General features: G+C 50.3%; 1 protein-coding gene and 1 long non-coding RNA gene across 5 annotated transcripts in view; one reads left to right on the top strand and one right to left on the bottom strand.

Moving 5' to 3' along the window:
- SNX29 (sorting nexin 29) overlaps positions 1-25,897 on the bottom strand; it is a 535,216-nt gene that overhangs the window by 434,828 nt on the left and 74,491 nt on the right. For all 3 annotated transcript variants that reach the window (XM_041748281.1, XM_041748280.1, XM_041748282.1), the window contains exons 9-11: positions 19,989-20,107; positions 13,756-13,831; positions 11,702-11,784 (exon numbers count right to left, since the gene is read on the bottom strand). In XM_041748281.1, coding sequence (XP_041604215.1) covers positions 11,702-11,784; positions 13,756-13,831; positions 19,989-20,107 — 278 coding nt within the window. The remainder of the gene's footprint in view (positions 1-11,701; positions 11,785-13,755; positions 13,832-19,988; positions 20,108-25,897) is intronic.
- Positions 18,025-25,856, top strand: LOC121486885. 2 transcript variants are annotated; one of them, XR_005986754.1, is made up of 3 exons: positions 18,025-18,192; positions 19,914-20,112; positions 24,471-25,856. It is a non-coding gene; the product is annotated as an uncharacterized LOC121486885 (long non-coding RNA). The 2 variants fall into 2 exon arrangements; XR_005986755.1 differs by having other exon boundaries at positions 18,028-18,192; positions 19,914-20,085.

Raw genomic sequence — 25,897 nt, forward strand, 5'->3', positions numbered from 1 at the left:
GGGGGGGTCATATTTGGCTCAGAAGCACCAGGAATCCAGACAGGATCCTGAAACCCGGAGAGTTCACGGTAGTTCGTCCATAGTAGCCCATGGTTATGAAGGTCAAGGGAAAGCTTCCCAGGGGAGTGACCCCAGACTAAAGCAGGAGGTCGCCCTGAGAGACTCCTGGAAATGCCCTGGGGACAGGCCAGCTAAAGCACAGCCTTCCTGGGCTATGCACACACAGTGAGTCCCATAGGCTGGACCATCACTTCCTCTGGAAGAGCCCCTCCAGGCCCGCAGCATGTCTGGCAGCGTTCAGCAGGGCTCAGAGGTGGGGCTCCTGGACTCCTCATTCAGGAACCTTTGCACACAGCTGCCCCCTCCGTGGAGTGGCCCCCCTCCTCATCAAGGCTGCCCCAACCACCCCCCCACACCGGCCCCTCAGTCCCTTCCCCTCCTCTGTCCGCCTGGACAGCAGCCCCCAACCCTCAGCAGCAGCAAGGAAACAGCCATCTCTGTCAGGCAGCTGGAGGCCTCTCTGGTTCCAAGTGGGGGGAAGCTGAACAGCCTGATCTCAAACTCCAGTTACAATTTCCTGCTCCGGGGCACCTGGGTGGCTCAGTGGTTGAGCGTCTGCCTTTGGCTTAGTGCATGATCCCAGGGTCCTGGGATCGAGTCCCTCATCGGGCTCCCCACAAAGAGCCTGCTTCTCCCTCTGCCTGTGTCTCTGCCTCTGTGTGTCTCTCATGAATAAACAAATAAAATTAAAAAAAAAAAAAAAGATCTCCTGCTCTGCGGGGGACTCCTTCCAGGTCGGGGTAAGGAAAGAACATGATGGTGGTCACTCAGTGCCCATAGGCAACAAAGAATACATCCGCCCTGCATGACACAACTGCCTTCCTTTGCCCCATGCAACCATTCTTCACTTATTTCTGGGTCTTCTCATCATGGTTACTTCCAAGAGATTCTGAACTTCCTGTGGGCAGGGACCATGTAACAAGAATTCACACATGCCAGATGTATTGGCATAAGCACTTTATGTTAAGTTCTTCAGTCCTCACAACAACACAGGGCACTGCTACTCTTATAACCTGCATTTTCAGGATGGGGAAACTGAGGCACAAAGTTCCTGAGTAGAACTGGATCTCTTCACCTTTGACTCCCCGGCACCTAGAATAGCACCCAGCATGTGAGAGATGCTCAGTAAATGTCTGTGGACTGAATAAACAAATCAGTAAAGAATTGAAGCATGTCTGAATTCCATCTGGAACATTCTAACTACCAAGACAATGACTGAAAGTCTAGTAGATAACACTCAGTGGGACATTTCCCCTTTATTTTTTTTAAAGATTGTATTTATTTATTTGAGGGAGAGGGAGAGAGAGCACAAGTGCAAGAGCAGGGGGAGGGAAAAGCAAACTCCCCACTGAGCAAGGAGGCCAATGCAGGGCTCTATCCCTGGACGCTGGGATCATGACCTGAGCAGAAAGCAGATGCCTAAACAACTAAGCCACCCAGGCGCCCCGAGAAGTTTCGCCTTTAAAGAAACTTGCCAACTAGAGGACCTGTGTTGGCCATTATCAACTAGAGTCACTCCCTGGATTCAAGGGGGCAGGGGGCTCAGAGTAGAGGCAGTGCAGCAGCCTGCTGGCCCACCCTGCCCGCCAAGCAACCAGCCGGCCGCGGGACCTCGCCTCCTCCTCTGAACCATTACTAGAGCATCTTCAAGCTGCAGAACGTTTGGAACCGTGTTGCCAGGCAATGAGCCAGACCTCCTCACTAGTACTGAGACTCCCTTCCAATAATAGCTAGGACAAAAAAGGACCCGGTCAACAGGCCTATTGACAACCAAGGATGTTTCTCTTGCCCTCTGCCCTTGCTCAATATCAAAAGTGAGGAGAAATCAAAAGGAAACAGTCATGGTGATTATCCGGGCTTACCTCTATTATCTATCACTCCTCACCCAACCCCCAATCCCCCAAGAAAGGAAAAAGGTGGCAATGACTAGGACTGCAATGATGAACAAACCTCCACGGATAATTAATTCCATCTTGTGGAAAGCGATGACAAAGCAGAAATATTTTCTAATTAGCTTTTATTCCACCTTTACCTCCTCAGAAAGCCATCAGCAACAATACAACCGCAGTTACACTCGTGGCAAATACGACGTTCTGTGCATGCTCAATGTTCCTCAACTAGAAAAGACCGTCGCTGCCACTGCCATCACCACCCCACCTCACAGTTAAAATAGGGCACAAGCGCTGGACATCAAAATTGAGCCCGCAACACCCCCCAGCTGCAGGAGGAAAGCTTGGGCGAGCAAGCCAGAGAAAGGGCCGGAGCGCCACCTGGTGGCCGCAGGGCTGCCCTCCGCAGCCCGCAGGAAGAAAGGCTGAGCCGCCTGCCTGCAACTTCCCGCTCCCAAATGACCATATAGTCAAAGATTTCAGTTCAGGAGTAGAAACTCTTTTTTTTTTTTTTTTTTTTTACTGAGGGAGTGAAGGAATGTACAGCCGACGTGAATACCAATAAGTATCAACTGAAGGAATTCTCAATGAGTTGAGCCCCAAGGAGCTACACATGCTGAATGCAAAAGTCTCTACAGCTATCAGATCCAGCTGTGATTTATGCTGGTACATGCCACAGGTGTTTATGCTTATGCATCTACAGCCCCCCTAAATCATCTTCACTGCAATGATGGGACGAAGCAGCTCCCAAAGACAGGCCCAAGAACAAAGGCTCTACGGGATGTATCATTTCGTTTGGGTTCATTTGAGGTTCCTGTTTCTCTGGAGTCTCATTCACTGAGCATGCAAGTGGTTAAAAAACAAGAAAAAGGTCTAAAACAAAACACGGTTCCTGGAGAATAGTCCCAGTGCCTCCCCCTCCTACTGTGGACTTTCTCATCCTCTGCACTACTGACATCTGCTGGATCATCCTCTGCTGTGGGGCGGTCCTGTGCACCGTAGGGTGATAGCAGTGTCCCAGGCCACTACCCCACAAATGCCACAGCATCCCCACCCCACTGTGCCACCCAAAATGTCTCCAGGTGTCACCCACTGACCTCTGGGGGCTGGAAGCACCCCTAATTGAGAACCACTGTCCTATTGCTTCCATTACAACCACATGGAGTACACAAGGCACCTGGGTGGCTCAGTCGGTTAAGTGTCTGCCTTCAGCTCAGGTCATGATCCTGAGGTCCTGGGATCAAGCCCCAAATCAGGCTCTTTGCTCAGTGGAGAGCCTGCTTCTCCCACTCCTTCTGCCCCCATCCCATCCCTCTACTCATGCTCACTTGTGCATTCTCTCTCTCAAATGAATAAAATCTTAAAAAAAAAAAAAAAAGTATACATGTTAATCTCCTCTTAACTAGGAGGAAAAATTAAGGAGTAAAAGCCAGGTGAAGGGAACCGCAGTGACCTGTGCAGCAGGGATGGTGTCAGTAAAACAGGAATTGGGTCTATTTGCAGCTCAACAAATATCATCCTGAAGAATGATTAGCCGGCAGTGTACCCTTCGAGGATCTTAATAATAGCACGTATAGTATGCCAGGCACTCTCCAGAGTATGTTTTTCCAATTTTTCTTACCAAGGTATGATTTGCATGAAGTATCTTCAGTATTTCTCACATATTAATTCATTACAAAAAGTAATAGGCTATATGCAACTCCTCACAATCCTATTAGGTGAATACTACTATTCATCCCATTTTACAGGTGAGAATATTGAAGCACAGACAGGCTAAATAACTTGCCTGGGCTCCCACCGCTCATCTGTGGAGGAACACGGTTAGGAACATAGCAAGTCTACCTGGTAGTGACTTCAGAGCAAAATGTACTGGTTCATCCTTCAGAGCAAGGATGAACACCACCTGACCTACTAGGGGGGGCTACACACACTATGTGCAATTATCACAAACTGAGCAGCTATGTGGTCCTTTTTTCCAAGGTCTGGAAACCTCTGAGGGAGAATGGTGAAAGCAAAGGAATTCCCCCCAGGGAAAATCCACAAATGAGCACAAACACACCAAAAGAATTTTGCACACAATCACGAGGGCTTCCACAGTCTCTGAAACCGTCCCTGCACTTCCAGCTAAGCACCAGACACAAGACACTCTAGGCTCCATGCTAGACACTGCATATACCTCGTGAAGAATCCTGGAAGCAGATAATATTTCACTTCCTCTCGGGGGGAAGGCAAAAGCATTTGCCCAGAGTCACAGAGCTCTGGAACAGTGGTACTTTGGCCGGCCTGACCCACAGTGTTCTTTCCACTCCAAAAGGCTGCCTTCTCAACTCAATTCATCTGCAACCACTTGGGCCAGAATGCTATAGAAATATAAAGGATGCATAAAGGCTTTATACATCTAATCCTCCAGCAGCCCTGGTGAGGAAACTCGGCAGGGACAATGTAAAGGAGGGCTGCTTGCCACTCAGAATTAAAACCTGAAGGTGACATTTGTCTTTCCCAAAGGTTAATTCGCCTTTCCCAACTCTGTAAGACAGCGGCTCCTGCGAGCAGTCCACAGGCGTCTGGGCACTCACACAAACACCACCCTGCCTCTCTCCAAACGGCCGTGCCTCCTACATCGGCCAACACCTGGCCTGGAAAACAAGTTATGGGCCAAATGTCAACGCCAGCAGGTTTGCACTTACCAGCTTCCCTAGCAACCAAAGGTCATTCAAGGTCAGCCCAACAGTCAAGACATGTGCAAAGGAGACAGCACAGGGAGAATGAAGAGGCCTGTGATGGCAGAGCAACAAGCCAGAGCCAGCAAGACACCAGAAACACCCAGACTTCGACGACTTGGCTCCTTCATGGTCATAAAGGAGAATGCAGGGATCATAAGTCCTCTCCCAGAACAGATGGTTAGAAGTGCAAGGAATCCTGGAGTGCAGGCCCCTCCACTTTAAAGCTGGGGAAACTGAGGTACAGAGTGGCTGAGGGACCCACTGCTATCAGAGCCGGTTTAAGCACCAACTTTTTCTGATCCCCAAGCTAGTGCTCCTTCTGCGAGCACCAGTGGCCTCCTGTCCCATGCGGGACGGGTGGAAAATCACTCACTCCCCCCAACCCCGTGTAACCCACACTCCTGGGCTTGTGCTGCAAACCAAGCTGGAGACCCACCAGTGACCCGGGAACTGACCCTCGGGTCATTCCTGCAGAGCACTTGGAAGTTTTCAGGCTTGTTAGAACTCGCATCAACATCAGTTCATTCCTTCACCCCCTAAACAAAGGTTTCTTGAGTCACAATGCCACGGCAGGAGGCCTTAAGGTACTGGGGTGCAGGCAGTGAAGGAGCAGGCAAAGCACTTGTGTTCAGGGAGCTCACAGACCGGTGGGGACACAGCAACAGTATGCCCAGGTCAGGAGGGCTTCGAAAACCTGGGATCGGCAGCCATGGAGGGAGAGTGGGCAGTGCAGGCGAGCTCTCTGGACGAGTGGTCAGGGGAGGGAAGAACTCACTGGCAGATCTGCTATAAGAAGTGACTGGCCAAGAGCACCTGGAAAGACCAGGATGGAAATGTCAGGGGCCAGGCTCCGCAGTCCTAGGAGTTTGGGCTCTAACTAGGGTTTGGAGCTTGAACCCCTGGGGCTACTGAATGGGCTCCAAACTGACCCCCCAGGGGATTTCAAGAAGTCGTTTCAGAAAGAACTGACATCCCTAAGACAATGCCACCACCTGACACCTAAATACCAGGAGAGGACACAACAGTGACTTCATTATCCCCCCGAGCCTTGTTGGGCAAGGACCGAACTCTGAGGAACTCAGAACAGCAGCGCTCAGCGCTCAGCACATGTGGAAGCTTACAGGCACTCGCCAGGGCTCCCATCCCTCATGAGGCCCACTTCAGCACTCAGGCCTCCCGAGAGTGCGTTCATCTCTCAGAACGGCCCTGAGAAGCCAGCGTCAGTCTCTTCACTTCACATATGAGGAAAGAGAGTTTGGGGGTGGGGGTGAAGAGAAGGAAGAGAAGAAAGAGAAAGGGAAATCTCCCCAGGAAGCACTTGGGCTGGGCTGGACCCCAGGATGGTGGCTCCAGGTCGCCAGCATCCCCCTAGCCCCCCCGCGCTCTTGCAGCACTTAGCGTGCTCCAGCGTTAAGGGTGTCAGTGCCCAGTACTCAGGACATTGACTGGGGGCCACTGGAAGCTTGAAACAGTGAGGACACCCTCGTCAACGCAGGAGGTCCCACTCAGGGAAGGCCTTCAAGGACCCTGAGCAAGCAAGGGCAATCAGGGACCCCCGGCTCCTGACGATGCTTCAGGTAGCAGATGCACTGCACAACTGCCATTTGCAAGAGCAAGTGAGAAGGGTCTCATGATTCCGGCTTGAGACCTCCCTACTGGCTTCTCACTGCCCTAGGGATAAAATCCGACTGAGAGGGATGCCTGGGTGGCTCAGAGGTTAAGTGTCTGCCTTTGGCCCAGGGCCTGATCCTGGAGTCCTGAGATCGAGTCCCACATTGGGCTCCCTGCATGGAGCCTGCTTCTCTCTCTGCCTATGTCTCTGCCTCTGTGTGTCTCTCATGAATAAATAAATAAAATCTTTAAAATAAAATAAAATGAAATAAAATGAAATAAAATAAAATAAAATAAAATAAAATAAAATAAAATAAAATAAAAATAAAATCCGACTGAGAGCACCCTCAGCTCAGCTCGCCCCTCTGCCCAGCCCCACTGCCACCGTCACCACCCACCACCAAAACTACACAGTCCCCCTCACTCCGAAGGCCTCAGCTCCGCAGCTACCTGAGCCCGACTGCGCTCAATAGCACCACCTAAAACAGCCCCCCTGTGCTCACCCTCCTAGCACTTGAGACACACGGGAAGTTCATGAGTCTGTTCATGTCATGGCCGTCTGTCCTCCCCTCTGTCCTGGCAAGTCCTCAGGGCCGCCTTTGCCTTCTGGCTCCCTGATATACAGGCTAATAAGCAGGAGCACAGGGAGGTGAGAGTCCTGCCGGCCTGTCCCCTTGGCCTCCTCCCCAAGCCACGCGGCCAGTGCCAGGAGCGGCAAATAGCACTCTGGGCCCCCATCCCCATTTCAGCTCCACATCAGGCAGAAGGGCCAATGGGAGGACCAGAGACCCCAAAATAAAGAAAGGATCTACACAAACAACACGTGCAGTGGGGCAGGGGTCACAAATGTCAGACAAAGGACTGGAGGGGGACTGCCCCTCCAGGGAACGCATGGCCACCCAGCCTCTAAGGGCCAGTTCTCCAGCTCTGAAAATGGCAGATGCATTAAAATGTCAGCAATTACGGTCGGTCGGTGGAGGGGGAAAGAAACTAGCAGCTGTCCCCCCGCTGGCAACATGTTCACTCCAAACACAAAATGGCTACTGATAACAAGCCCATGAACACGGGACTCACCTTTGGCCCACCCGCCCCATAGTCCAAGAATTTACCACAAAGAAACACACAGCAGACAAAAATAATTTACTCCAAGCCTGGCACTTCTCGGTTTCTTTTTTTTTACAATGAGTGAAGAGACTCAGTGCAAAAGCAAAAATCACAAACAAACCTGGCTGGTGTGCCCTCCTCCCCTGGCTCAAATAATCTAAATTGGAATATTACACAGTCATTCAGCAGCATGACCTGGAAGATGTAGAGAGGAAAATGCTAGAAAATAATGCTAAGAAAGCAGAATGCAAATAAGCAGATTGGTCATAGCTGCTATTTACTGACACTCAGCTCTGACCCACATACTCTTCTAGGCAAATGATGGGTGTTTGTGGCATCCCTGTGTTTGGATATGGAAACAGGCCTTGAGAGGTTCAAGACCACCCAGGGCAGGGGGACCTGGGGAACAAGGCAGCCTGGCCTCAGGGCGAGCCCTCCTGGGTGGGACAACACATCACCCACCAAAACAACAAGTGGACTGCTGTCGTCCTGCCCTGCACACCCCAAACACAAACACTCACCTGCCGGAAAGGGAGGTGCCTGGAGGCAGAAGTAGGAGTGTTCTGATGTGCTCCAACCGTCTTTACCACTTCGCTAAATAATTAATTCTTGCTAACAGGCTCTGTGGGTTCTTAAGTACCAAAGGGCCTTGTAGGAAAAGCAGGAATGTGGGCCTGGCCACACGGTCCTCTCTTGGGCACCTCATAACAAGAACATACACCCAAAAGGTCCAGGATAAAACCCTTTGCCACTTCAGAGGCATCCAGAAGGGGAAGGCTGCTTGGCAGGGACTTGTCAGTCATCCCCAATCACTGAGGATGAAATGCACCACTGTGCCGAGGCAGCCACCGATATCCATGATTACATGAAGCCAGGGAAGCCACTTGGCAGGATGTGAGAGAATGTTGCCTGCATCACAGAGAAGAGTTGGGGCCCCTCTGCCAGGCTCCTCAGGGTCTTTGAGAGTCAAGCATCTCCTGAGTAGAATCCCCTGTGCTTCACGTGCTGGGATGGAATTCTTAATCTGGACAGCTCTCAGGACACTATTCTTGGGACTCCCTGGGACTGAATGAGTCCTCCCCACCCCAGCCAAAATTCCTATGTGAAGCCCTAACCTCCAGTGGGACCATATTTGGAGGTAGGACCTTTAAGAAGGTAATTAAGGTCAAATGAGGTCCTACGGGTGGGGCCCTAAGTCAGTAGGGCTGGGGTCCTTATAAGCAGAGGAAGAGACACCAGGAATGCAGAGGCAGCCAGAAAAGGCCATCTGCAAGCCAAGGGCAGCGGCCTCACCAGGGACCAACACTGCAGTCACCTGGACCCCCAGCCTCCTAAACTGCAAAAAAGAGATCTGCTGTTTGGGCCACTCAGCCTGTGGCACTTTGTCAAGGCCACCCCAGCTGATGCCCCAGGCACCCAGACAGGCTCGCTCTTCTTATTTTTCTCGGATGTCACAGTGGCACAGGCAGGATGAGGGGGACACATATCAAAACCACCTTCTACTCAAAATTTCTAAAGAATCCTGAGCTCTCATCCAGAACATATACAAGTGTGTGTGTCCAGAAGGCTCACTGAAATTTGCAGCCACTTCAGCAAACAGGGAGCCACCACCCTCTGCCCCAAAAGCACAGCATCATGCCCCAACACACAAAGGACATCGATATAAAGTATCAAGAGTCAGGATCCCTGAGTGGCTCAGCTGCTGAGCGTCTGCCTTCAGCTCAGGGTGTGATCATGGAGTCCCGGGATGGGGTCCCACATCGGGCTCCTTCCACGGAGAGCCTGCTTCTCCCTCTGCCTATGGCTCTGCCTCTCTCTCTTTCTCTCTCTGTGCCTCTCATGGATAAATTTTAAAAATCTTTTAAAAAAATTAAAAAATAAAGTATCAAGAGTCAAGCTGTGGGTGTGATGACACATCTGCTCAGAGATTCAAGTTATACCGTGCATAGGTCCCTACTTGCCAAAGATACCAAATAAGAAAACTAGGTTGACATTTTTGGAAGATCGTATAAGACAAGAAAAAGAACCAAAATCTCAGCCATCGGCATGATAACAGATGACCGTGGTGTCAACGCACAAGTAGGGCCGGCTGCTTCCTCTGGCAGAAAGTGGCCCAGGGAGACCCACAGAGGTGCCGACAAAGCAGACTGTGGTCACCTGTCAGGAAGGGACCTCACCCCAGGAAGCAGGGAACTGCCTGGAAGCATAATGCCGGGTACCCGCTGGGGCGCACGAAGATGCCTGTGCTCTGACAAGCGGCAAGGCCTGGTGTTCCTGCCCACAATCTCGAGGTTGCTGTTCTTTCCAAGACAAATGTAAGGCAGGCACCAGTGTTCTCTGAGACATACCTCAGAGCCAGAATAAAGCCTCAGCCCTCTATACAAGATGTAACCCACACGGACAGAGAGCTTTGCAGATGCAGAAAGATAAGGAGTAAAGGAGCAGAGACTCAGACAAGAGGCCGTCTGTCCCTTCTCACCCCCTCTGGTTTCTTCCAGGACAAAGACATCCCCACCACCCTCCTGCTGCTGCTCACTCACTGGCCTCTCCTCACAAAAATGGGAAGGGGTCCCAGACAGAAGCTGGGCCAGGCAGTGACATCCAGGCCGACTTAACATCGGTTCCTTTCCAGTGTCTTTATTTTCAGTTACCTGCTATTTCAGGCAACTAACAGCGGTTCTCCACTCACTGTACTCATGCAAAGCTCCCTTCTTAAGTAAAGGCATTTAGGTTTTCTTAAGTGCACCAGTTTAAAAAGAAAAAAATTACAGGTTAAGTACTGGTACGGCAGTAAATAAATAACTGAGCTTTGAGAGCCAGCGACTTCAGGGTTCTCCTGGCCTGTGAGCCCCATGTACAGACCTACAGGTATCCACTTGGCTGACTCCACCTAAGGAGCACCATAATGAACTGCACACTTTCATTACACAGAGTAAGACTGGTCCTTCCCACGGTGCCTCCCTTACAGAGTCTGCCCATTTCCTCCTTCATCCCCGACTCAGGAGAATGCCAGCTGTCTCCCAAAATCTGTTTTTCCTCCCCTATCAATGAACACCCTAATAGGGCAGTAGGGTCACTGCCTCCCTTAGCAGCCAGCAGAGGCTGTGGGACTGTGGCAGGGCCAATGGGATACTGAGTGTGCCTTCTAGGACAGAGCCTTAGAGCTGTGGCAGGGGGTCACCTGTTTAGTACCACGGACCCACTCTACAGCCTGGTGAAGCCCCTGGGCCTCTTCTCAGAAACATAGTTTAAGATACATAAGACACACAAGACTACAAAGGAAACTGAATATATTGAAAGTGAATTATCAAAATGTAAAAAAAAAAAAAAAGTGACCTAATGCATAAAATTCTTTAATATTACATTAAAAGCTGTTTTCCAGCAGAAACAACATTCTGAGATTTTTCTCATGTTGGGGTTCTCGAGGGTGTCTATGGACTTCCATCAGTGACAAAGTTACCCATTTTGCTGACACTGCTGTGGTTTCTAGGGTTTGCTGCTACTTTCATAATTGAGGGAAATGTAAATTTCAGGCAGAGAAACCAGTCGCAGAGAAAAAAGTTGTAATTTCTTACCCTCTGCAAGTTCAGACTCTGAATCCTACCTGTGGAAATGGAAAACATCTCTCCTTTACTCCCTCCCCCTTCTGCTGTCTGGGAGGAGAATGGGATGGCTTGAGCTAAAACAGCTGTTTTGGGCCATGAGGCAAAATGGAAGGAGACCCAGTCTCTGAAGAACATGGAGCCACATACCAGCCTCAGCCTGTCTGCTCTGGAAAAAGAGATGAACTTCTACCTCTGAAGGTACAGTTAGTTTATTCTTTATTATATAAAGCCACATGAACCTAATCTTGTTATATCTCTAATACTTTTTCTCAGTAGAAAGATCAGAAACTATCTGAACCTAATCTTCAACAATCTTCATTCTTCGAGAGAGACACTCTTCTTGCTTCCAAAAATGATTCCTCCAAGGCTAAAGGAAATCCAACTAGCACAGTTCCTCTGTAGCTGACGACCTTACAGGAGGCAAATCCCTAAACCTTGAACAACAGAAGTTTCCCTCTAACTCAGTGCTGTTCCATCTCTGCAGCGTGTCCTTTACAGCATGCACACGTCCAAGCACCACGTTATTCACCACAGCTCAGGAAGCTTAGAACCGCACACACACTTCAATTCCATGACCAGGTACACACATGCCTGGTTTTACCCCACATTTCATGAAGTCCACAGTGCAACAGCAAGCACAAAGCCACTCCACTGATATGCAGCCCCAAAAGTCACCAGTATTGGTGGAGGACATGCAGAAAGTACTTACTAATTGTCATCGACTCTGGCACGGAGGCAGAAGGTAACAGGCTGCTCAGAGGGCTTCCCTGGCTGGGAGGACTGGCTTCCACACTGGGAGAAGGCAGACAGAAGGAAGTTAGACTCGGCCACTGGAAATACACAACCTCATCATTCAAAAAACTAGCAGGTGCTGAGTGTACTCAGGTGTACCCACCAGAAGCCGGGGAGGCAGCCCTTCGAAATCACAGGCAACCCTCATCATATGCAGATTGCAGATTCCCTATTCACAAATTTGCCTTCTCACTGAGGTTATTTGTGTCCTCGAAATCAATACCTAGTATTTTTCTAACACAATCAGCAAACATAGCACCCAGGGTGGCTCAGTGGTTGAGCGTCTGCCTTTGGCTCAGGTCGTGATCCCGGAGTCCTGGGATCAAGTCCCTGCATTGGGCTCCCCGAAGGGAGCCTCCTTCTCCTTCTGCCTGTGTCTCTGCCTCTCTCTGTGTGTTTCTCATGAACAAATAAAACCCTTAAAAAATAAAATATATAAATAAATAAAATAATAAAAAATAAATGAAATAAAAAATAAAATAAAATAAAGCATAAAGGGCTCTGCATCCTGGATGGAGCTGGTGACACCAATCCTCCCTGACAGTGTACTCCCTGTACAGGGACCTACAGGTGGTGTCACCATCGGACAGCAAGGTCCTATAGACTCAGGAAGAGAGCATAACATCAAGCATACTTTGAGGTAAAAAGTGACTCCCATCCTGGAGCTAAGGCTGAAAATGCAGATGGGATCTATCCCCACTCACTGAAGTTTGCACCAAATTAAAAACATGAAGACAGAAGAAAACAACTGGAAAAGCACCGAAGATCCTGGCAGTACCCAAGAGACTTCAGTGTCCATCCTAGCTCTGTCACCCAACATGCAATGACTTTGAGCAACTCAGTTTCCCTTTGAGATACTTTCACTTGAAAATCAGAAAACAATACGGGGCTTACTGCCATGTGCCAGACTAAGCACATCTCAAATAGAGGAGAACTAAGTGGCTCCAACAGTATCCAATATTAAAATCGTGCATTAAATGTCCACAATAGCCAAACTGTGGAAGGAGCCTCGGTGTCCATCGAAAGATGAATGAAGAAGATGTGGTTTATGTATACAATGGAATATTACTCAGCCATTAGAAATGACAAATACCCACCATTTGCTTCAACGTGGATGGAACTGGAGGGTATTATGCTGAGTGAAGTAAGTCAATCGGAGAAGGACAAACATTATATGTTCTCATTCATTTGGGGAATATAAATAATAGTGAAAGGGAATATAAGGGAAGGGAGAAGTATGTGGGAAATATCAGAAAGGGAGACAGAACATAAAGACTCCTAACTCTGGGAAACGAACTAGGGGTGGTGGAAGGGGAGGAGGGTGGGGAGTTGGGGGTGAATGGGTGACGGGCACTGAGGGGGACACTTGACGGGATGAGCACTGGTGTTATTCTGTATGTTGACAAATTGAACACCAATAAAAAATAAATTTATTATAAAAAAAATAAAATAAAATAAAATCATGCGTTAGGGCAGCCCGGGGGGCTCAGCGGTTTAGCACCACCTTGAGCCCAGGGCATGATCCCGTGGTCCCAGGATCAAGTCCCACGTTGGGTTCCCTGCATGGAGCCTGCTTCTCCCTCTGCCTGTGTCTCTGCCTCTCTCTGCCTCTCTGCCTCTTTCTCTCTCTCTCTCTCTCATGAATAAATAAAATATTTTTTAAAAATTGTGCGTTACTGTGACTGAATGCTAAAATCAGGCATAACACTAGAGGCAGCACCCAGGTATGACCCCCACCCCATAAAAGTAAAGGTGGTATGCAAATGAAGTTTGATAAACACTGTCTTTCATGCTCTGACACCCTTGGCAACTTCACATTATATGATGCAAGCTACACCTGAACATTAGTGTGAACTAAGGCCTTGACCTTGAATCCCGAAAGGTGTGCTCCTACCTTTAAAAGAGAATAAAAAGCACAGTTGTGAACAGGACAACTCAATCTCAAAAGCAATTTGGCTTCCGAATACTAACCTGTACCGGGGGCTGGGCTCCGGGAGAATGTGGTCCTCTGGTCCTGTCCCGTTCTCCAGGCTTCCGAGGGGGGCATCTGTGCACAGAGAGCAATTGCAGAGAGAAAGTCAGCTGTCTGTTTTCATTTCATTTTCTCCATGAGGCAAGGACACAGTGCAGACACTGGCTCTGCTAAATCAGTCCACTTACAAATGTTTCCTCACCTGCTCACCGGATTTTAATCTGCTACTTGTTTCATTCTTTGGGCCATAATCTCAGATTTGGGACCAATCACTGATGGGAGGCCCCATCCTCCCACTTAACCTTTTTGACCTTGAGCCACCTGGAATTATGCATGAAGTCCACATTCAGAGCCAGCCTCAGGATCAGGGAATACTAATCAGCTGTTAGATAAAAACGCTCTCGCTGCAGGGGCTTCTGACAGACACAAGGGGGCAGCACAGCCTAATCACTGACAGCGCCTGCCTGCATCAAAACCAAGTGCCCTGCTGCTTTCTAGAAAGCCACCTCCCTGCTCAGAGAAGGGGGGTGTGGGAAAGGCATTCGGAAGAAGTGAAGCCACAGATAATCTCCAGAGGCACTGAAGATTTTCATAAATGTATTAGCTGCTGTTCGAGTCGCTTTCCAGAAAAAAGTGCCAATGCATGACCCTCAGGCTGGCCAGGGACACAAAGACTGGGACCAGCCATGGTGGCACGTGCCCTTTGGAGAAACTCCTGGCTTCGCTCACTGCAGAGCCAGGCCCAGATGGAGGATGGGGCACACAGGTGGAAGGGAACACCCCTCACTGCCCTCAGCCCCACAGCCGCCTCCCTGTCATTCCATTTCTGCCTGACTCTCTTCCTGCTTGAGGCTCCCCAGCTCTTATGGCGTTGTACTCAGGGGATCCTAATGAGAAAATTATTTTTCACTGTTTCTTCCACCCTGCTGTCCCCATTAAGCTATTCCACTCACTCCTGGAATTTTTTTAAGAAGTTTGAAGGGGAAACAGCAAATGTCTACCCCTCAGCTTCCCTCCCTACCATTGTGGTTCATTTAAGGTTGCAGGCTTGGCCTCCAATTTTACATCGGCGAGTCACCTAGCATCTTTGCGACATGGTGTCCTCAACTATGAAAGGGATAACACCGGTGACTACCATATGGGCATTTTAATAACACCAACCGTATGTATGATCAAACTCCTATTTTAATACACGTCTTCTTTGGTGAGAATAGTCACTGAGTGGCTGCTAGTGCAGCTCACTCTAGAACCCAGCCCGCCTACCACAGCTCCCACCATCACCTTCATCATTGCCCCCACCCCAGGCATTGTCTTTTTCTCTGATGTTTTTGTGAAGGTGTCTCTGGATTGCAGCTCAGAGGTCTCTGTCCCCCTCGGCAAACCCAACAAGGTGCCAGCTACAGCTCCCCCTTCATGAAGAGGACAGCTCCAGAGTACGCACCTTTGGCTGGGACCTCAAGCCTGAATCCTCGTCCCACAGGGCTCACTGTCTGCCTGAAAGCTCTACTGGAATACCCTGCAGGGCCCACCACCTGACCATGACCATGCACACCAGCCTCTTCTGCCGCCCTCTCCGCTGGACCATGGCCTTTCAGAGTGTAGCACCCCTGCCCCCATCATGGCACTTAAGGGTACCCCAGACCTGCTGGTTCCACTTCATTCCTGGCCACTCCTCATCCACTGCCACCATAGTGCTAAGGCTCCATGCCTTCTACAAGTCTCCTGCAGGGGGTCCCCACAGTTCTGTTTCACCCCTGCTAATCCAACTCATGGCTGTTGGATTCCTCTCCCTGAAGCGAAAACAGGGACTCTGACATGCACCGCGGAAATCCACAGCAGGAGCAATGGCCAGCACGGCCTACCAGCATTCCAGATACCATGCCTCCTCAGCCCAGGTGATCTGTGATCTCCCCCAGTAACCTACCACCTGGAGCAGTGATGCTGCAGGGGGTCTGACACTCCAAGGTACAGAGCTACCTCTCAGTCTGAGCCACTCATCCACAAGGCACCCTGTGAGGTTCACTACTATTAGTTTAATTTTATAGATGTGGAGAGGGCCAGGGAGGATTTCAGGGACCTGTCACAGACCGCCAGCACATGAGAGTCTGAACCTCACTCTGCCCAGGGGCAGAGCTGAGCCCTTACCCACTTCATGATCTCTCTGCACAGCTGATCTGAGCTACATACCCCTCCCTCTACAGGTCCTTGGACTCCCTGCCCCATTCCTTTGTCTACACTGTGTCCCCACCTGGATATCATTTTTCCAACTGCCAGATGTCCACTCCCTTTGGCATGCCCCATCCCCACGTGCCTGGTCCACCCACTCACTCTTCACCCACTCTGCAAAGGATTCCTGAGCCCCCCACTGTGGGCCTGACTCTAGCCAGGGCCAGAGTCATACTGGAACCAGACAGACAAGGGCCTGTCCTCACAGACCTCAAAGACCAGCAGGGGGAGAGGAATTACCAAGTGATTATACAAACACACGGTTACAAGCTGAGGTCAGGGTGCTGGGGACGTAAGAGGTGTATGGCAGTGTGAACATGAGGCCTGGCCCGCCTAGAGAGGGGGCAGAGGAGCCCTTTATAAGCCAGCACCATGTGGGCTGCCCCCCGCTCCCCCCCAAGGATGCACACAGGGTGCAGGAGGCAGGAGGAGAAAACCTGGAAGTGGAAGCAGGCTGGTGTGCCCAGGGGCATGGAGCTAAGGAGAAATGGGAGAAGATTAGGCTGTGCAGCGAGCTGGGGCCTGGGGCGTACAGGGCGGCCACAGTGAGGATTCTGGATTTTATCCTCAGTGCGCACTGAAAGGGTTTGGAGGAGAATGATGCAACCTGACTTATATTCTAAGAAATCACTCCGGCTGCTAAAAGAAGAATGGGCAGGGTGGGGGTAGGGGTAGCAGAGAGAGCTGTTGGTGTCCCTTGTCCCCTCCTTACATGCAAAACTGCAGGGGGGAGGTGCCACCTCTGGATCTCCCAGGAGCCTAGCATGGTGCTGGCACAGAGCAGGACCACCCAGTGGTTGCATAAAGAAAACCATGAGCCCTGAGTGGCACACGACCCCCATGAGTGGGGGTGGAGACCACACACAATACAGGCTGGGGGGGTGGGGCACCAAGTATCCTGACTCTCCAAAAGTAACATTACCCCCTGGGAGTCCAGCTCCCAGACCAATCGTCTCAGATCGGAGCAGCGCTGCAAAAGAGCCTCTTCAACCTCAACCAGCAACCCCAAAGACCCACTGGTAGGACAAGACGTTGAATATTCTACCCAATGGGGAAATGAAAGTTCGAGGACCCAAGGTCTGAAATGAACAAACAAGCCCTCAGAAACTGACTGAATTTACTACAACGCAACACTAATCCCAGGACCCTTGGTGAGGAGGCAAGCAGTAATGTTCCACGTGTGCAGTGGGTAGAAAAATGGGGTTTTGTTCACCTCCATTGAGTATTCGTAGTTGAAACAAACTTCGGGGGTTCTCTCTCCCTTGCAGCTTCAAAGAGATATTGGTAAACGTGCTTTGCTTGGTTGCAGGTAATAGATGTGCCCAGAGGAATGACTGTATCTAATCCTCCCTCCGGGTCTTGTGGGACCCTGGCTGGTATCTTCCTTCTCTGAGCCTCTGATCCCAGAAATGCAGCTCCAAAGCACGGTCCCCTAATCCACAAGGCCTCCTTGTCCAAGAATCAGAGGATAATACTTCTGTGTTCAGAGCCCCCTTCTCTGCCATCCTCTCCCTCCCCAGATTTAGCTACCGAAAACATTCATCCTTCTTCACCATGTGCCTCCCCACCTCTTCCTCTAAATGCCCCCAAGGGCACTAGAGGCACTAGAGGCAGCAACACTTTCAAAGATGATGAGAAGGTCTCTTAAGGGTAGAGTCCTCTGTGTGCAAAGCTGTCATTAAAGACACAAAACAGCTCCCAGTCACGATGAGAAGGAATAAGTTAACTTTCCTTTGTAGGAAGATGTCAATTTGAAGGGACACTGGTCAGAAATGAGCAAAAGAAAAGGAGCTGGGAGACACATGCTGACATCGTGCACCCAGACCCACCCAAGGAAAGGCCTCTCTGGCAGGCAGGCCAGACCCAGCACCTCTGGACCAAGTGCCACCCAAGGGAATGGGCATCAGGCCAGGAGGGACTTGAAGCAGCCTGGCATTCCCATCAGGTAGCAGATTCCCCCAGTTCTGATTCTAGTATCTTCTGCAGCCCGAGCATAATTTGTCTTCCTATGCAACTCCTACCCACAGTGACTTTGCCCCTGAGGCTGTCACAAGCTTCCAGGACGCCTGGCAGCTTCGTTACTAGAGTAAATTAAAAAGTTGGCAGCCCAGCTCATCCACAGCATCTCTGATGAGGATAATCACGATAAGCTGGAGCTCAGGGTCCACTAAAGGGACCAGATGAAGCCTCTGGGTCAGGAAGGCTGGCAGGTAAGCAGTGGGACCCTGGGAAAGCTGCCAGGGGGATGCCTTCCCACCAGGATGCTGGAGGCCAGCCAGAAGCCTCTCCCTGGAGACACTGCAGGAAAGCCCAGAGGGAGGAAGATCGGGGAGTTCTCTAAGACTAAACCCCAACACAAACGGCAGGCAGCAGTGCCCCAGCCCTCAGCCCTCAGCCCTCAGTCCCCAGGCCCAGATGGGTGAGAGGAACCCAGCTGAAAAAAGAAGGAGCCACTGAAACAAAACAGAGCACCAAGGGCACCTGACAGCCCAGCAGCCATTACAACCCAACACAAAGGCCCCCTTGGTGGAGAGGGAGACAAGGTGAGTGGGACACTGGCTCATCAGGTGGACGCCATATGGTCCCAGATAGGTGTCAGGACCACCTGCTCTCTGCAAGCTGAGAGCTTCTGGCTGAGGACAAAAGGGGAGGGAGTGAGAGAGGGCAAAGACTCTCAAAGGAAAGAGGAGAAGGGCAGACCCCACAGGGAAGTGTGGGGCGCAGAATGGGGGAGACACAGGAGAACCCTCCATTCCAACCACCAGCTCCCGGCCCACACACATCCCACACCAGGCGCCCCGCCCCGCCACTGCTGTGGTGCCACAGCAGGCTTTCACGAGGCCTTAGCTGGGGCCTGGCACTTTGCCCCACATTCATACGGGGAGCCTTCACTACAAATCTGAGAGAAAGGTAAGGTAACAGTGACCAGCCTTTCCTCACGGGCTGTGGTGGAGAGGGATATACTCATCAGATGGGCTACCTTACGGTCCTGGGCTCACTCCAGGACGAGGGCTGGCTGCTATTACCACCGTCGGCTGCACCTTCCAGAGAGGAGACCCACTGGCGGACTGAGTCACCCACCACACACACTCAGCAGCCCCAGTTCCCTGCTGCTCAGAGGGGAACCCACCCTGCCTGTACGGCTCCTGGGGCTGGGCCATCTGATCCCCACCCCAGACGGCTGCCAGCTGGCATCCCACCCGCCCCTGCGTGCCAGCTACTTTGGGTGGGTTTCTGTGCCCGCCAGCGACAAGGAACAACAGTCTATCATCTGGTTCAGACTGTAGGCAGCTTCCTGAGCAGTTGGTGGGCCTCCGTTATGGTTTCTTAAAGCTGGCCTTGGAAGGGTGAGAAGGTGCCTGTGGGGAGGTCAGGGGTGCACTAGGGCCTCACTCACCCGGTGGTGCTGTGGGGCAGTGACGGCCACCTGGCACTGCACTGAGCTGCTCCCTGCACAAGGGGCCCCTCCTCCCCCTCCCACCATTCCCCCAGGACCTGCTTTAGCTCAAGAAAACAGTAACAAACCACAGGAGAGCACACTCAACCAAATGGAAGGAGCCAGGATCACTTATCTTCTCCCTGTACTGGCAGGTCTGAAGCAAGCTGTTCTCTGACCCCCACGTGCTTTGCTGCAAAGGGTGCTGGAGACTTTAGAGCTAAGTGTTCTCTAACTTTCTCCCTCAAAGGCAAAATTAAGGGTCACCATTTGTGGTCAGTTTGTACATGACCAAGTTCCCAAAAAATCACTAGTAAGGAAAAAAAACAGGCTTCGGGGCTCCTTCTTGACTTGTCAGCTGCTCTGGCCCAACACAGCCGCTCTGGTTAGGAACAACTCAACCACTCCGGTTCAGCAAGAAGAGAAGCCAAACCCTTATTCCCTTCCAGTCTCCCGCTCTGAGCCCCATGCCTCTTTGCTCCCTCCTGCCTACAGAGAACCCAGCCCCTCCTGCTGGTTCTCCAGCCAAAGCACAGGAGTGGAAGGAAGGAGGAGTCAGGAAACACCCACCTGCAGGGCTGTAGGAGCCCACTCCGCTGACCGGAAAGAGGACTTCGGCATCACCGTGCAGCACCTGCAGAGGAGCCCAGCTGTGCATCTGGGAGAGGTGGGTGTTCCCATCCAGTGGCCTAAGGTGAGAGAATACAGCTGCGTGACAGACCGAAGAGCCTCTGAGGGCTCAGACCACCACAAGCATCGGTGGGCCTCCCTCAAGTTCCCTCTTGGGAACCAACCAGACCGTGACGGGGCTAAAGATAGGAGGCCCATGCAGTCCAGATCCAGACCTCATGCATCCATTCTTCCAACCAGTGTTTACTGAGCACCTACTGTATTCCAGGCTCTGTGCTCACACAGATTTTGTGCTGGCCAAAGAGCCAGCCAACAGTGTTCATCTTGCCCTTGAGGAGCCTACAGTCTGGTAGGGCACCAGGACATGAATCCCACAATCCCACAAGAAGATGTAAGACAGCAGCTCAGATTTGCAGAGCTGGTCAGGAAGGCCATGGAAAGTTTCCCTGAAGAAGGGAGGTTAGAGGTGAGAGCCGAAGGCAAGAGCCACAGTTAAGGGAGCAAAGAGGACAGAGGGGAGAATGCAGGAGAGGGAATGGCATGTGCAAAGTTCTGAAGCAAGAGGAAGCATGGAGTCCCAAGCTCTGAAATGATGTCAGCCACGTGACCTGGGGCTAGCGTCCCTTCGCTTCACTGGTTCTCAAACCCTCATTAGAAAAAGTGCAGAATCAGACCAAATTGCATCTGGGTCCCTCCCAAGAAAAGGGGTCAGCTTAAAGATTAACCGGGCTCATATGACCAGTTATGTCATCACCTTATCCACGAAGTACAAAAGCAACTTGGACCATCTTTGTCACACCAGCTGGTTCAGTTGAATTTGTTTGGGGAAGGATTTGCCCACAGGAGCATTTGCCTCTGGGCAATTAGGAAACAGTAATAAATGCCAGGCTGTATTTGCAGGGGACTTTAAAGTTTATAAAATCACTCTGTAACTCAGTTGTAAAGGAGCCTAAAACTTCTTTAGAGGAAGGATGGGAGGAGGGAAGGAAGGGGAGAAAAAGCGGACACAAGATCCAGGAGATGCCATGACTCATTCAAGTTCAGCATCCTGCACAGAACAGAGGCTTCAGGGGTCTGAGCCCCCATCTTTCAAACCCCAGTACAATGGGCCTTGTGGCTGCTGCCGACATGATATAGGTAGTTTTTTTTCTTTTGATTTAGAGCAGAGATCAACACAATTTTTTTGTAAAGGACCAGACTGGAAATATAGGGTTTGTGCCCATAAGTATCCTTCTCTTTTAAAAAGTAACCACCATTCTCAGTTTGGGGGAGGATCTGGCCTATAGGCTACTTTGTCCCTGCTTTCAGAGGCCTGCCACTTAGAGATTTTCCTTTCAGCCCTCTCTAGCTTTTAGTCGGACATTTGGCTCTGAGCAAGAAATGGGAAACAATCCTAACATAACTGTGCAGAATCCATTATTTTATCCTGCAGGTCACACCCACAATGAGCCCCTCAGGAGCCAAAGCCATACTGGGATGGGGCTGTGGAGTGAACTGGGCTGTGCCTCTAGAATCAGCAGAGAACTGCCCTCCCGGGGCTCTGATCCAGCAGCTGGTGACAAGGGGGCTCCCAGACACCCAGGGGCGCTCCAGGGCGCCCCTCAGGAGAAAGCAGCAAAACCACCAGCCCTTTCTGGGCCACTGCACTGGCTCCAAGCGGGTGGGATTTTCCGCTGTTTATTCTAAGGGGAAATTTTGCCACTTCACTTCCCAGCAACATACCCAGAGTGCAGGTGAGGACAGGCTCCATCAGGTGAGGTTTTAGAACCCAAGCAAAAGTGCCCAAGGGCCACCACCCCCAATGTGATTTACACTGAAGTGAGTGCTAAGGCGGAGACCAATTCAGAGCATGTGCCATCACTGGCTTACTAACTCAATAACAGGTGCTGCTTTTCATTAGAAAAACCAAACGCTTATTTTAAAACCTAGAAAGTGCCAAAAAGAGGGGGGGGCGGGGAATACACCAAAAGCCACACTCCCAAAAACAAAACTGACTTAGACACTCTTCCCTTGGCGCTTCTTTCTACACATACTTTTCTTTAGGACGTCGTAATGAAACTAATGCAGGACTCATAGTTTGCTTTTTTCATTCAATATTCATTCCAAAGTTGGTCTCCACACTATTGGCACCCTCTTAAATGTCATTTAAGAAGTTCAAGATCCTACCAGGTCATGGACAGAACAGCTGAATCACTATAGCCAACACCTGGAATTAATAAAATACTATATTAACTGTATTGGAATTAAAATGAAAAATTAAAAAAAAAAAAAGATGTTTGAGCCCTGAGACGCTAGGATGTTAAAGTGTAAGCTACAGAATAGTCGGCTGTTAACGGAGGTCAGCTCATGTTCTGCTTCTCTAAGTGCGGACTTTGGTATATATCTCTCCTCGGGGTAGAGTCCCAGCGAAGGAATGCTTAATCGAGTGGGATAAACATTTCTAAGGCTCCTGACATCGCGTCAGACTGTCTTCCCAGTAGGCTGTCAACACAGGGGGTGGCCATCTGTGAGGACGCCCAAGTGCACCAGTCATCCATCCCTCGGTTGGTGCCTTCTGTGTGCCTTGAACACACCAAGCGCCTGAGGACATGCTGAGCAAGCCTTCCCCCAGGGCGCTAACCCAGAGCTCTCCCTTTATCCAGTTATAAATCATGGCAAAATAGGGTGTCTACCGGCATTCTGTAATTGCTTAATTGGTAGTGAGGTATAACATTTGTCCCTATGTTTGAAATTCTTTTTGAATTATGTTTTCACCCCACTTCCCTACTGGTATCAGAGGTCACATATGAAACGGCAGAAAAATCCCTTCCTGTAATAAACATACGATCCTCTTTTAAGAAAAAAACAAAAAGCAAACCGAATACATACAAATTTTGAGGTGGGAGGGACAAGATTTTTCCTCTGTCATCAAAGCAGTGGTTTAATTGCTAAGCAAACAGAAATGTAAACCCAACTTTTGGCCAACAGGGCATTTTGGAGACAATCACAGCCCTTCTCCGGGATGGGCCACCTTTCCCTCACAAACTTGGCTGTGCTATTCAACTGCTCAGGCCCCTCTAGGCTCCTAGACCTTTCATGTGAATGTTAGTTTAAGATCAAAATGCAAGTATTACTCAGTAGGCCATGTCATCATTCCTCTGCTCTTCCCCAAGATGCTCTGCAGAACGTTCAATCAAGATCCCCCCCTTACGCCAGGGAGAGGCTGTCCATAATCTGCAGGAGGCCCAGTGGCCTCAAAGGGCCTGGACCCCTGGAAAGGTCACCCTGCACTGTTTTGTGTTTTACACATCACAATGCTGGAGGCACCTACCTTGGCTCACAAGCTGGCCTCCCCCTCAGGCTTCCCTCAATGGCACAGTCTGGTAGGAAGAGAGATGACTGTGTCTGAGGCCAAAAACACAGAGTGAATCAACTCAGGGACGCACTCACCACGGACACACAGAAGGAGACGGCACTTCCTGAAAGGCCCAGGTGAAGAACAAAAGGGGGAGGCTGCGGTAGCCTACTGTCAACTCAGCTAGGCCATGGTACCAGGGTATCTGATCAAACATTATCCCAGTTGTCTCTGTGAAGGTATTTTTAGGTGAAACTCACACTTCAGTCACTAGACTCTGAGTAGATCAGATCACCCTCCCCACTTTGGCTGGGCCTCATGCAATCAGTGTAAGGTCTTAACAGGAAAAGGCTAAGGTCCCCCAGAGAAGAAGAAATTCTACCAACAGCCTGCCTCTGGACTCAAACTGCAACTCTTCCCAGGGCCTCCAGCGTGCTGACCCACCCTACAGATTTGGGACCTGTCAAGCTTCCACAGTCACATGAGCCAATTCCTTAAAATAGATCTAGACAGACAGATATGGATGGACAGGCAGTAGTTCCCCTCATTATCCATGGGATATGTTCCAAGATTCCCAGGGGAGTCCTAAAACTGCACATGGTACTGAACCCTATATATACACTATGTATTTCCTATCCATACACACCTGGAATAACGTTTAATTTATAAATAAGGCACATTAAGAGAGTAATGGCACTAATAATAAAATAGAACAATTATAATAATAATTTGCGATAAAAGTTATGTAAACGTGGTCTTTCTCGCTCTCTCTCAAAATATCGTAGTGTATTACAGTCACCCTTCTTGTGATGACAGGAACTGATAAACTGCCTGCGTGGTGATGAGATAGGGAAACTGAAGGACTCCATAAAAATCTGCTTTCTGCTCCTTTTCTTGCTTCTTTTCTTGATTAGACCCATACTTCCACTTTACACCTACCTTCTGATGCATAAAGCATCTGTCCTCCTTGTAAGGGACAAGGAGTTAATGACTTCATTAGAACAGGTAACGTCTGAGGAGGGACCAGGTAAGAATGACTGGAGGAAGTCACCATCTACATATTCTCATTGATGTGTTCTCCACTACAGGCACTAGACATCTCAACACCAAGATCTCCTGGCTCCAAGGAATAACACCTGGATCCTCATGTTTGTTCTAACCAGTTCCTGGAAGCCTGAGAGGTTCCAGGAACCCCCAGAGCCAGAACAAGGATGAGACTCCCTCCTTTCCTTCCTGGGTCTCCCAGACACTCTGTACCTGCCCTCTCTCTATGCCTTCCATAAACTTTGCTTTCACCTCTTGCTGGCTCACATTGGATTTCTAACCTGCATGCAGTCAGGGACTCCCTTGGCTGGTCCTGTGGGACCCCCCTCTAGGTCCTTAGACCTGGCCAGCCAGCGTCAATGAGATGAAGTGGGATGAAGGTGCTGTGTAGTGTAGGCGTAAGCCAGTTCACTACCAACCTTGTAATGATCCATGAGGAGGAGGAGTATTTGCTTCAGGACCATGACTGGCTACAGGAAACTGAAACCACAGAAAGGTAACTGTGGCAAGTGGACTCACAGGTAAGGGGGGATCCCCTCCCCTTGGTTCTGCTTCTCTGGAGATCGACTCACACAGCAGGTCGCAACATGCAGTTCCCAGGTAGAAAGCACTCACCCCATGACCAAGAGCAACAAATGTTTCAGGGAGGTGACCCTGACCAACCCGTCAGGAGTAGAAAAAAGGCTTGTACATGAAAATATTCATTTCAGAATGGCTGATAACAAAAAAGCAAAAACAAGAACAACAGCAAAAGCCAACGACCTAAATACTGAATATCCAGGGGCAACAACAGCAAATCGTGATGTGTTGATCTGTCAACCAACTGATAGTCCTAATTATGTAGAAATGTGGGAAATATCTGACAGCAGAAGCTTGTGAGCACAGCACAACTGACCCTTCATCCCTGCTCTACCCACTGCTCTGACAAATCTCCACTCTCTAAGGAATCCCATCCTTCCATCCGTGAAGATGGTGACACCCATTAGCCTCCCAGGGGAGCTCCTGGTGTTGTAGCAGGGATGCTCAGGGCCCGCTCGGGCCCGGCCCACCGCAGAAGAACAACAAAGTGATGCTGCTAATACAGGTATCCATGTGAATGAAGATGAGAGCAGAGATCAGAAATAGGTATCATCTCATGAGAAAGAAAAAGACTCCTATTAGAATAGACGGGACTTGAGAAGCCTAGGGCCAGAGAGGCCATGCCCCACATCTCACACCTCAGGGTCTTGGCATCTCCATGTTCCTCACTCACCAGATGGGTTTGAAGCCGGGGGTGGTGGATGGCACCAGGCACTGCCATGCCCAAGCAAAAAGGCAAGCTAGTTCACTTGGCATTTGGAGTAAGACCAAGCACAGGAATTCTCACAGAGCAGCCAGAGAGGCAGCAGCTGACCAAAGGCCTCCGCGCAATATCCCATTAACTCAGCAATCACTCCAAAAAGCAGGTGCTGTTTTTCTCCCAAGTTTCAGA

This window comes from Vulpes lagopus, chromosome 3 (assembly GCF_018345385.1).
Source record: "Vulpes lagopus strain Blue_001 chromosome 3, ASM1834538v1, whole genome shotgun sequence".
In the NCBI taxonomy this organism is placed as follows: Eukaryota; Metazoa; Chordata; class Mammalia; order Carnivora; family Canidae; genus Vulpes; species Vulpes lagopus.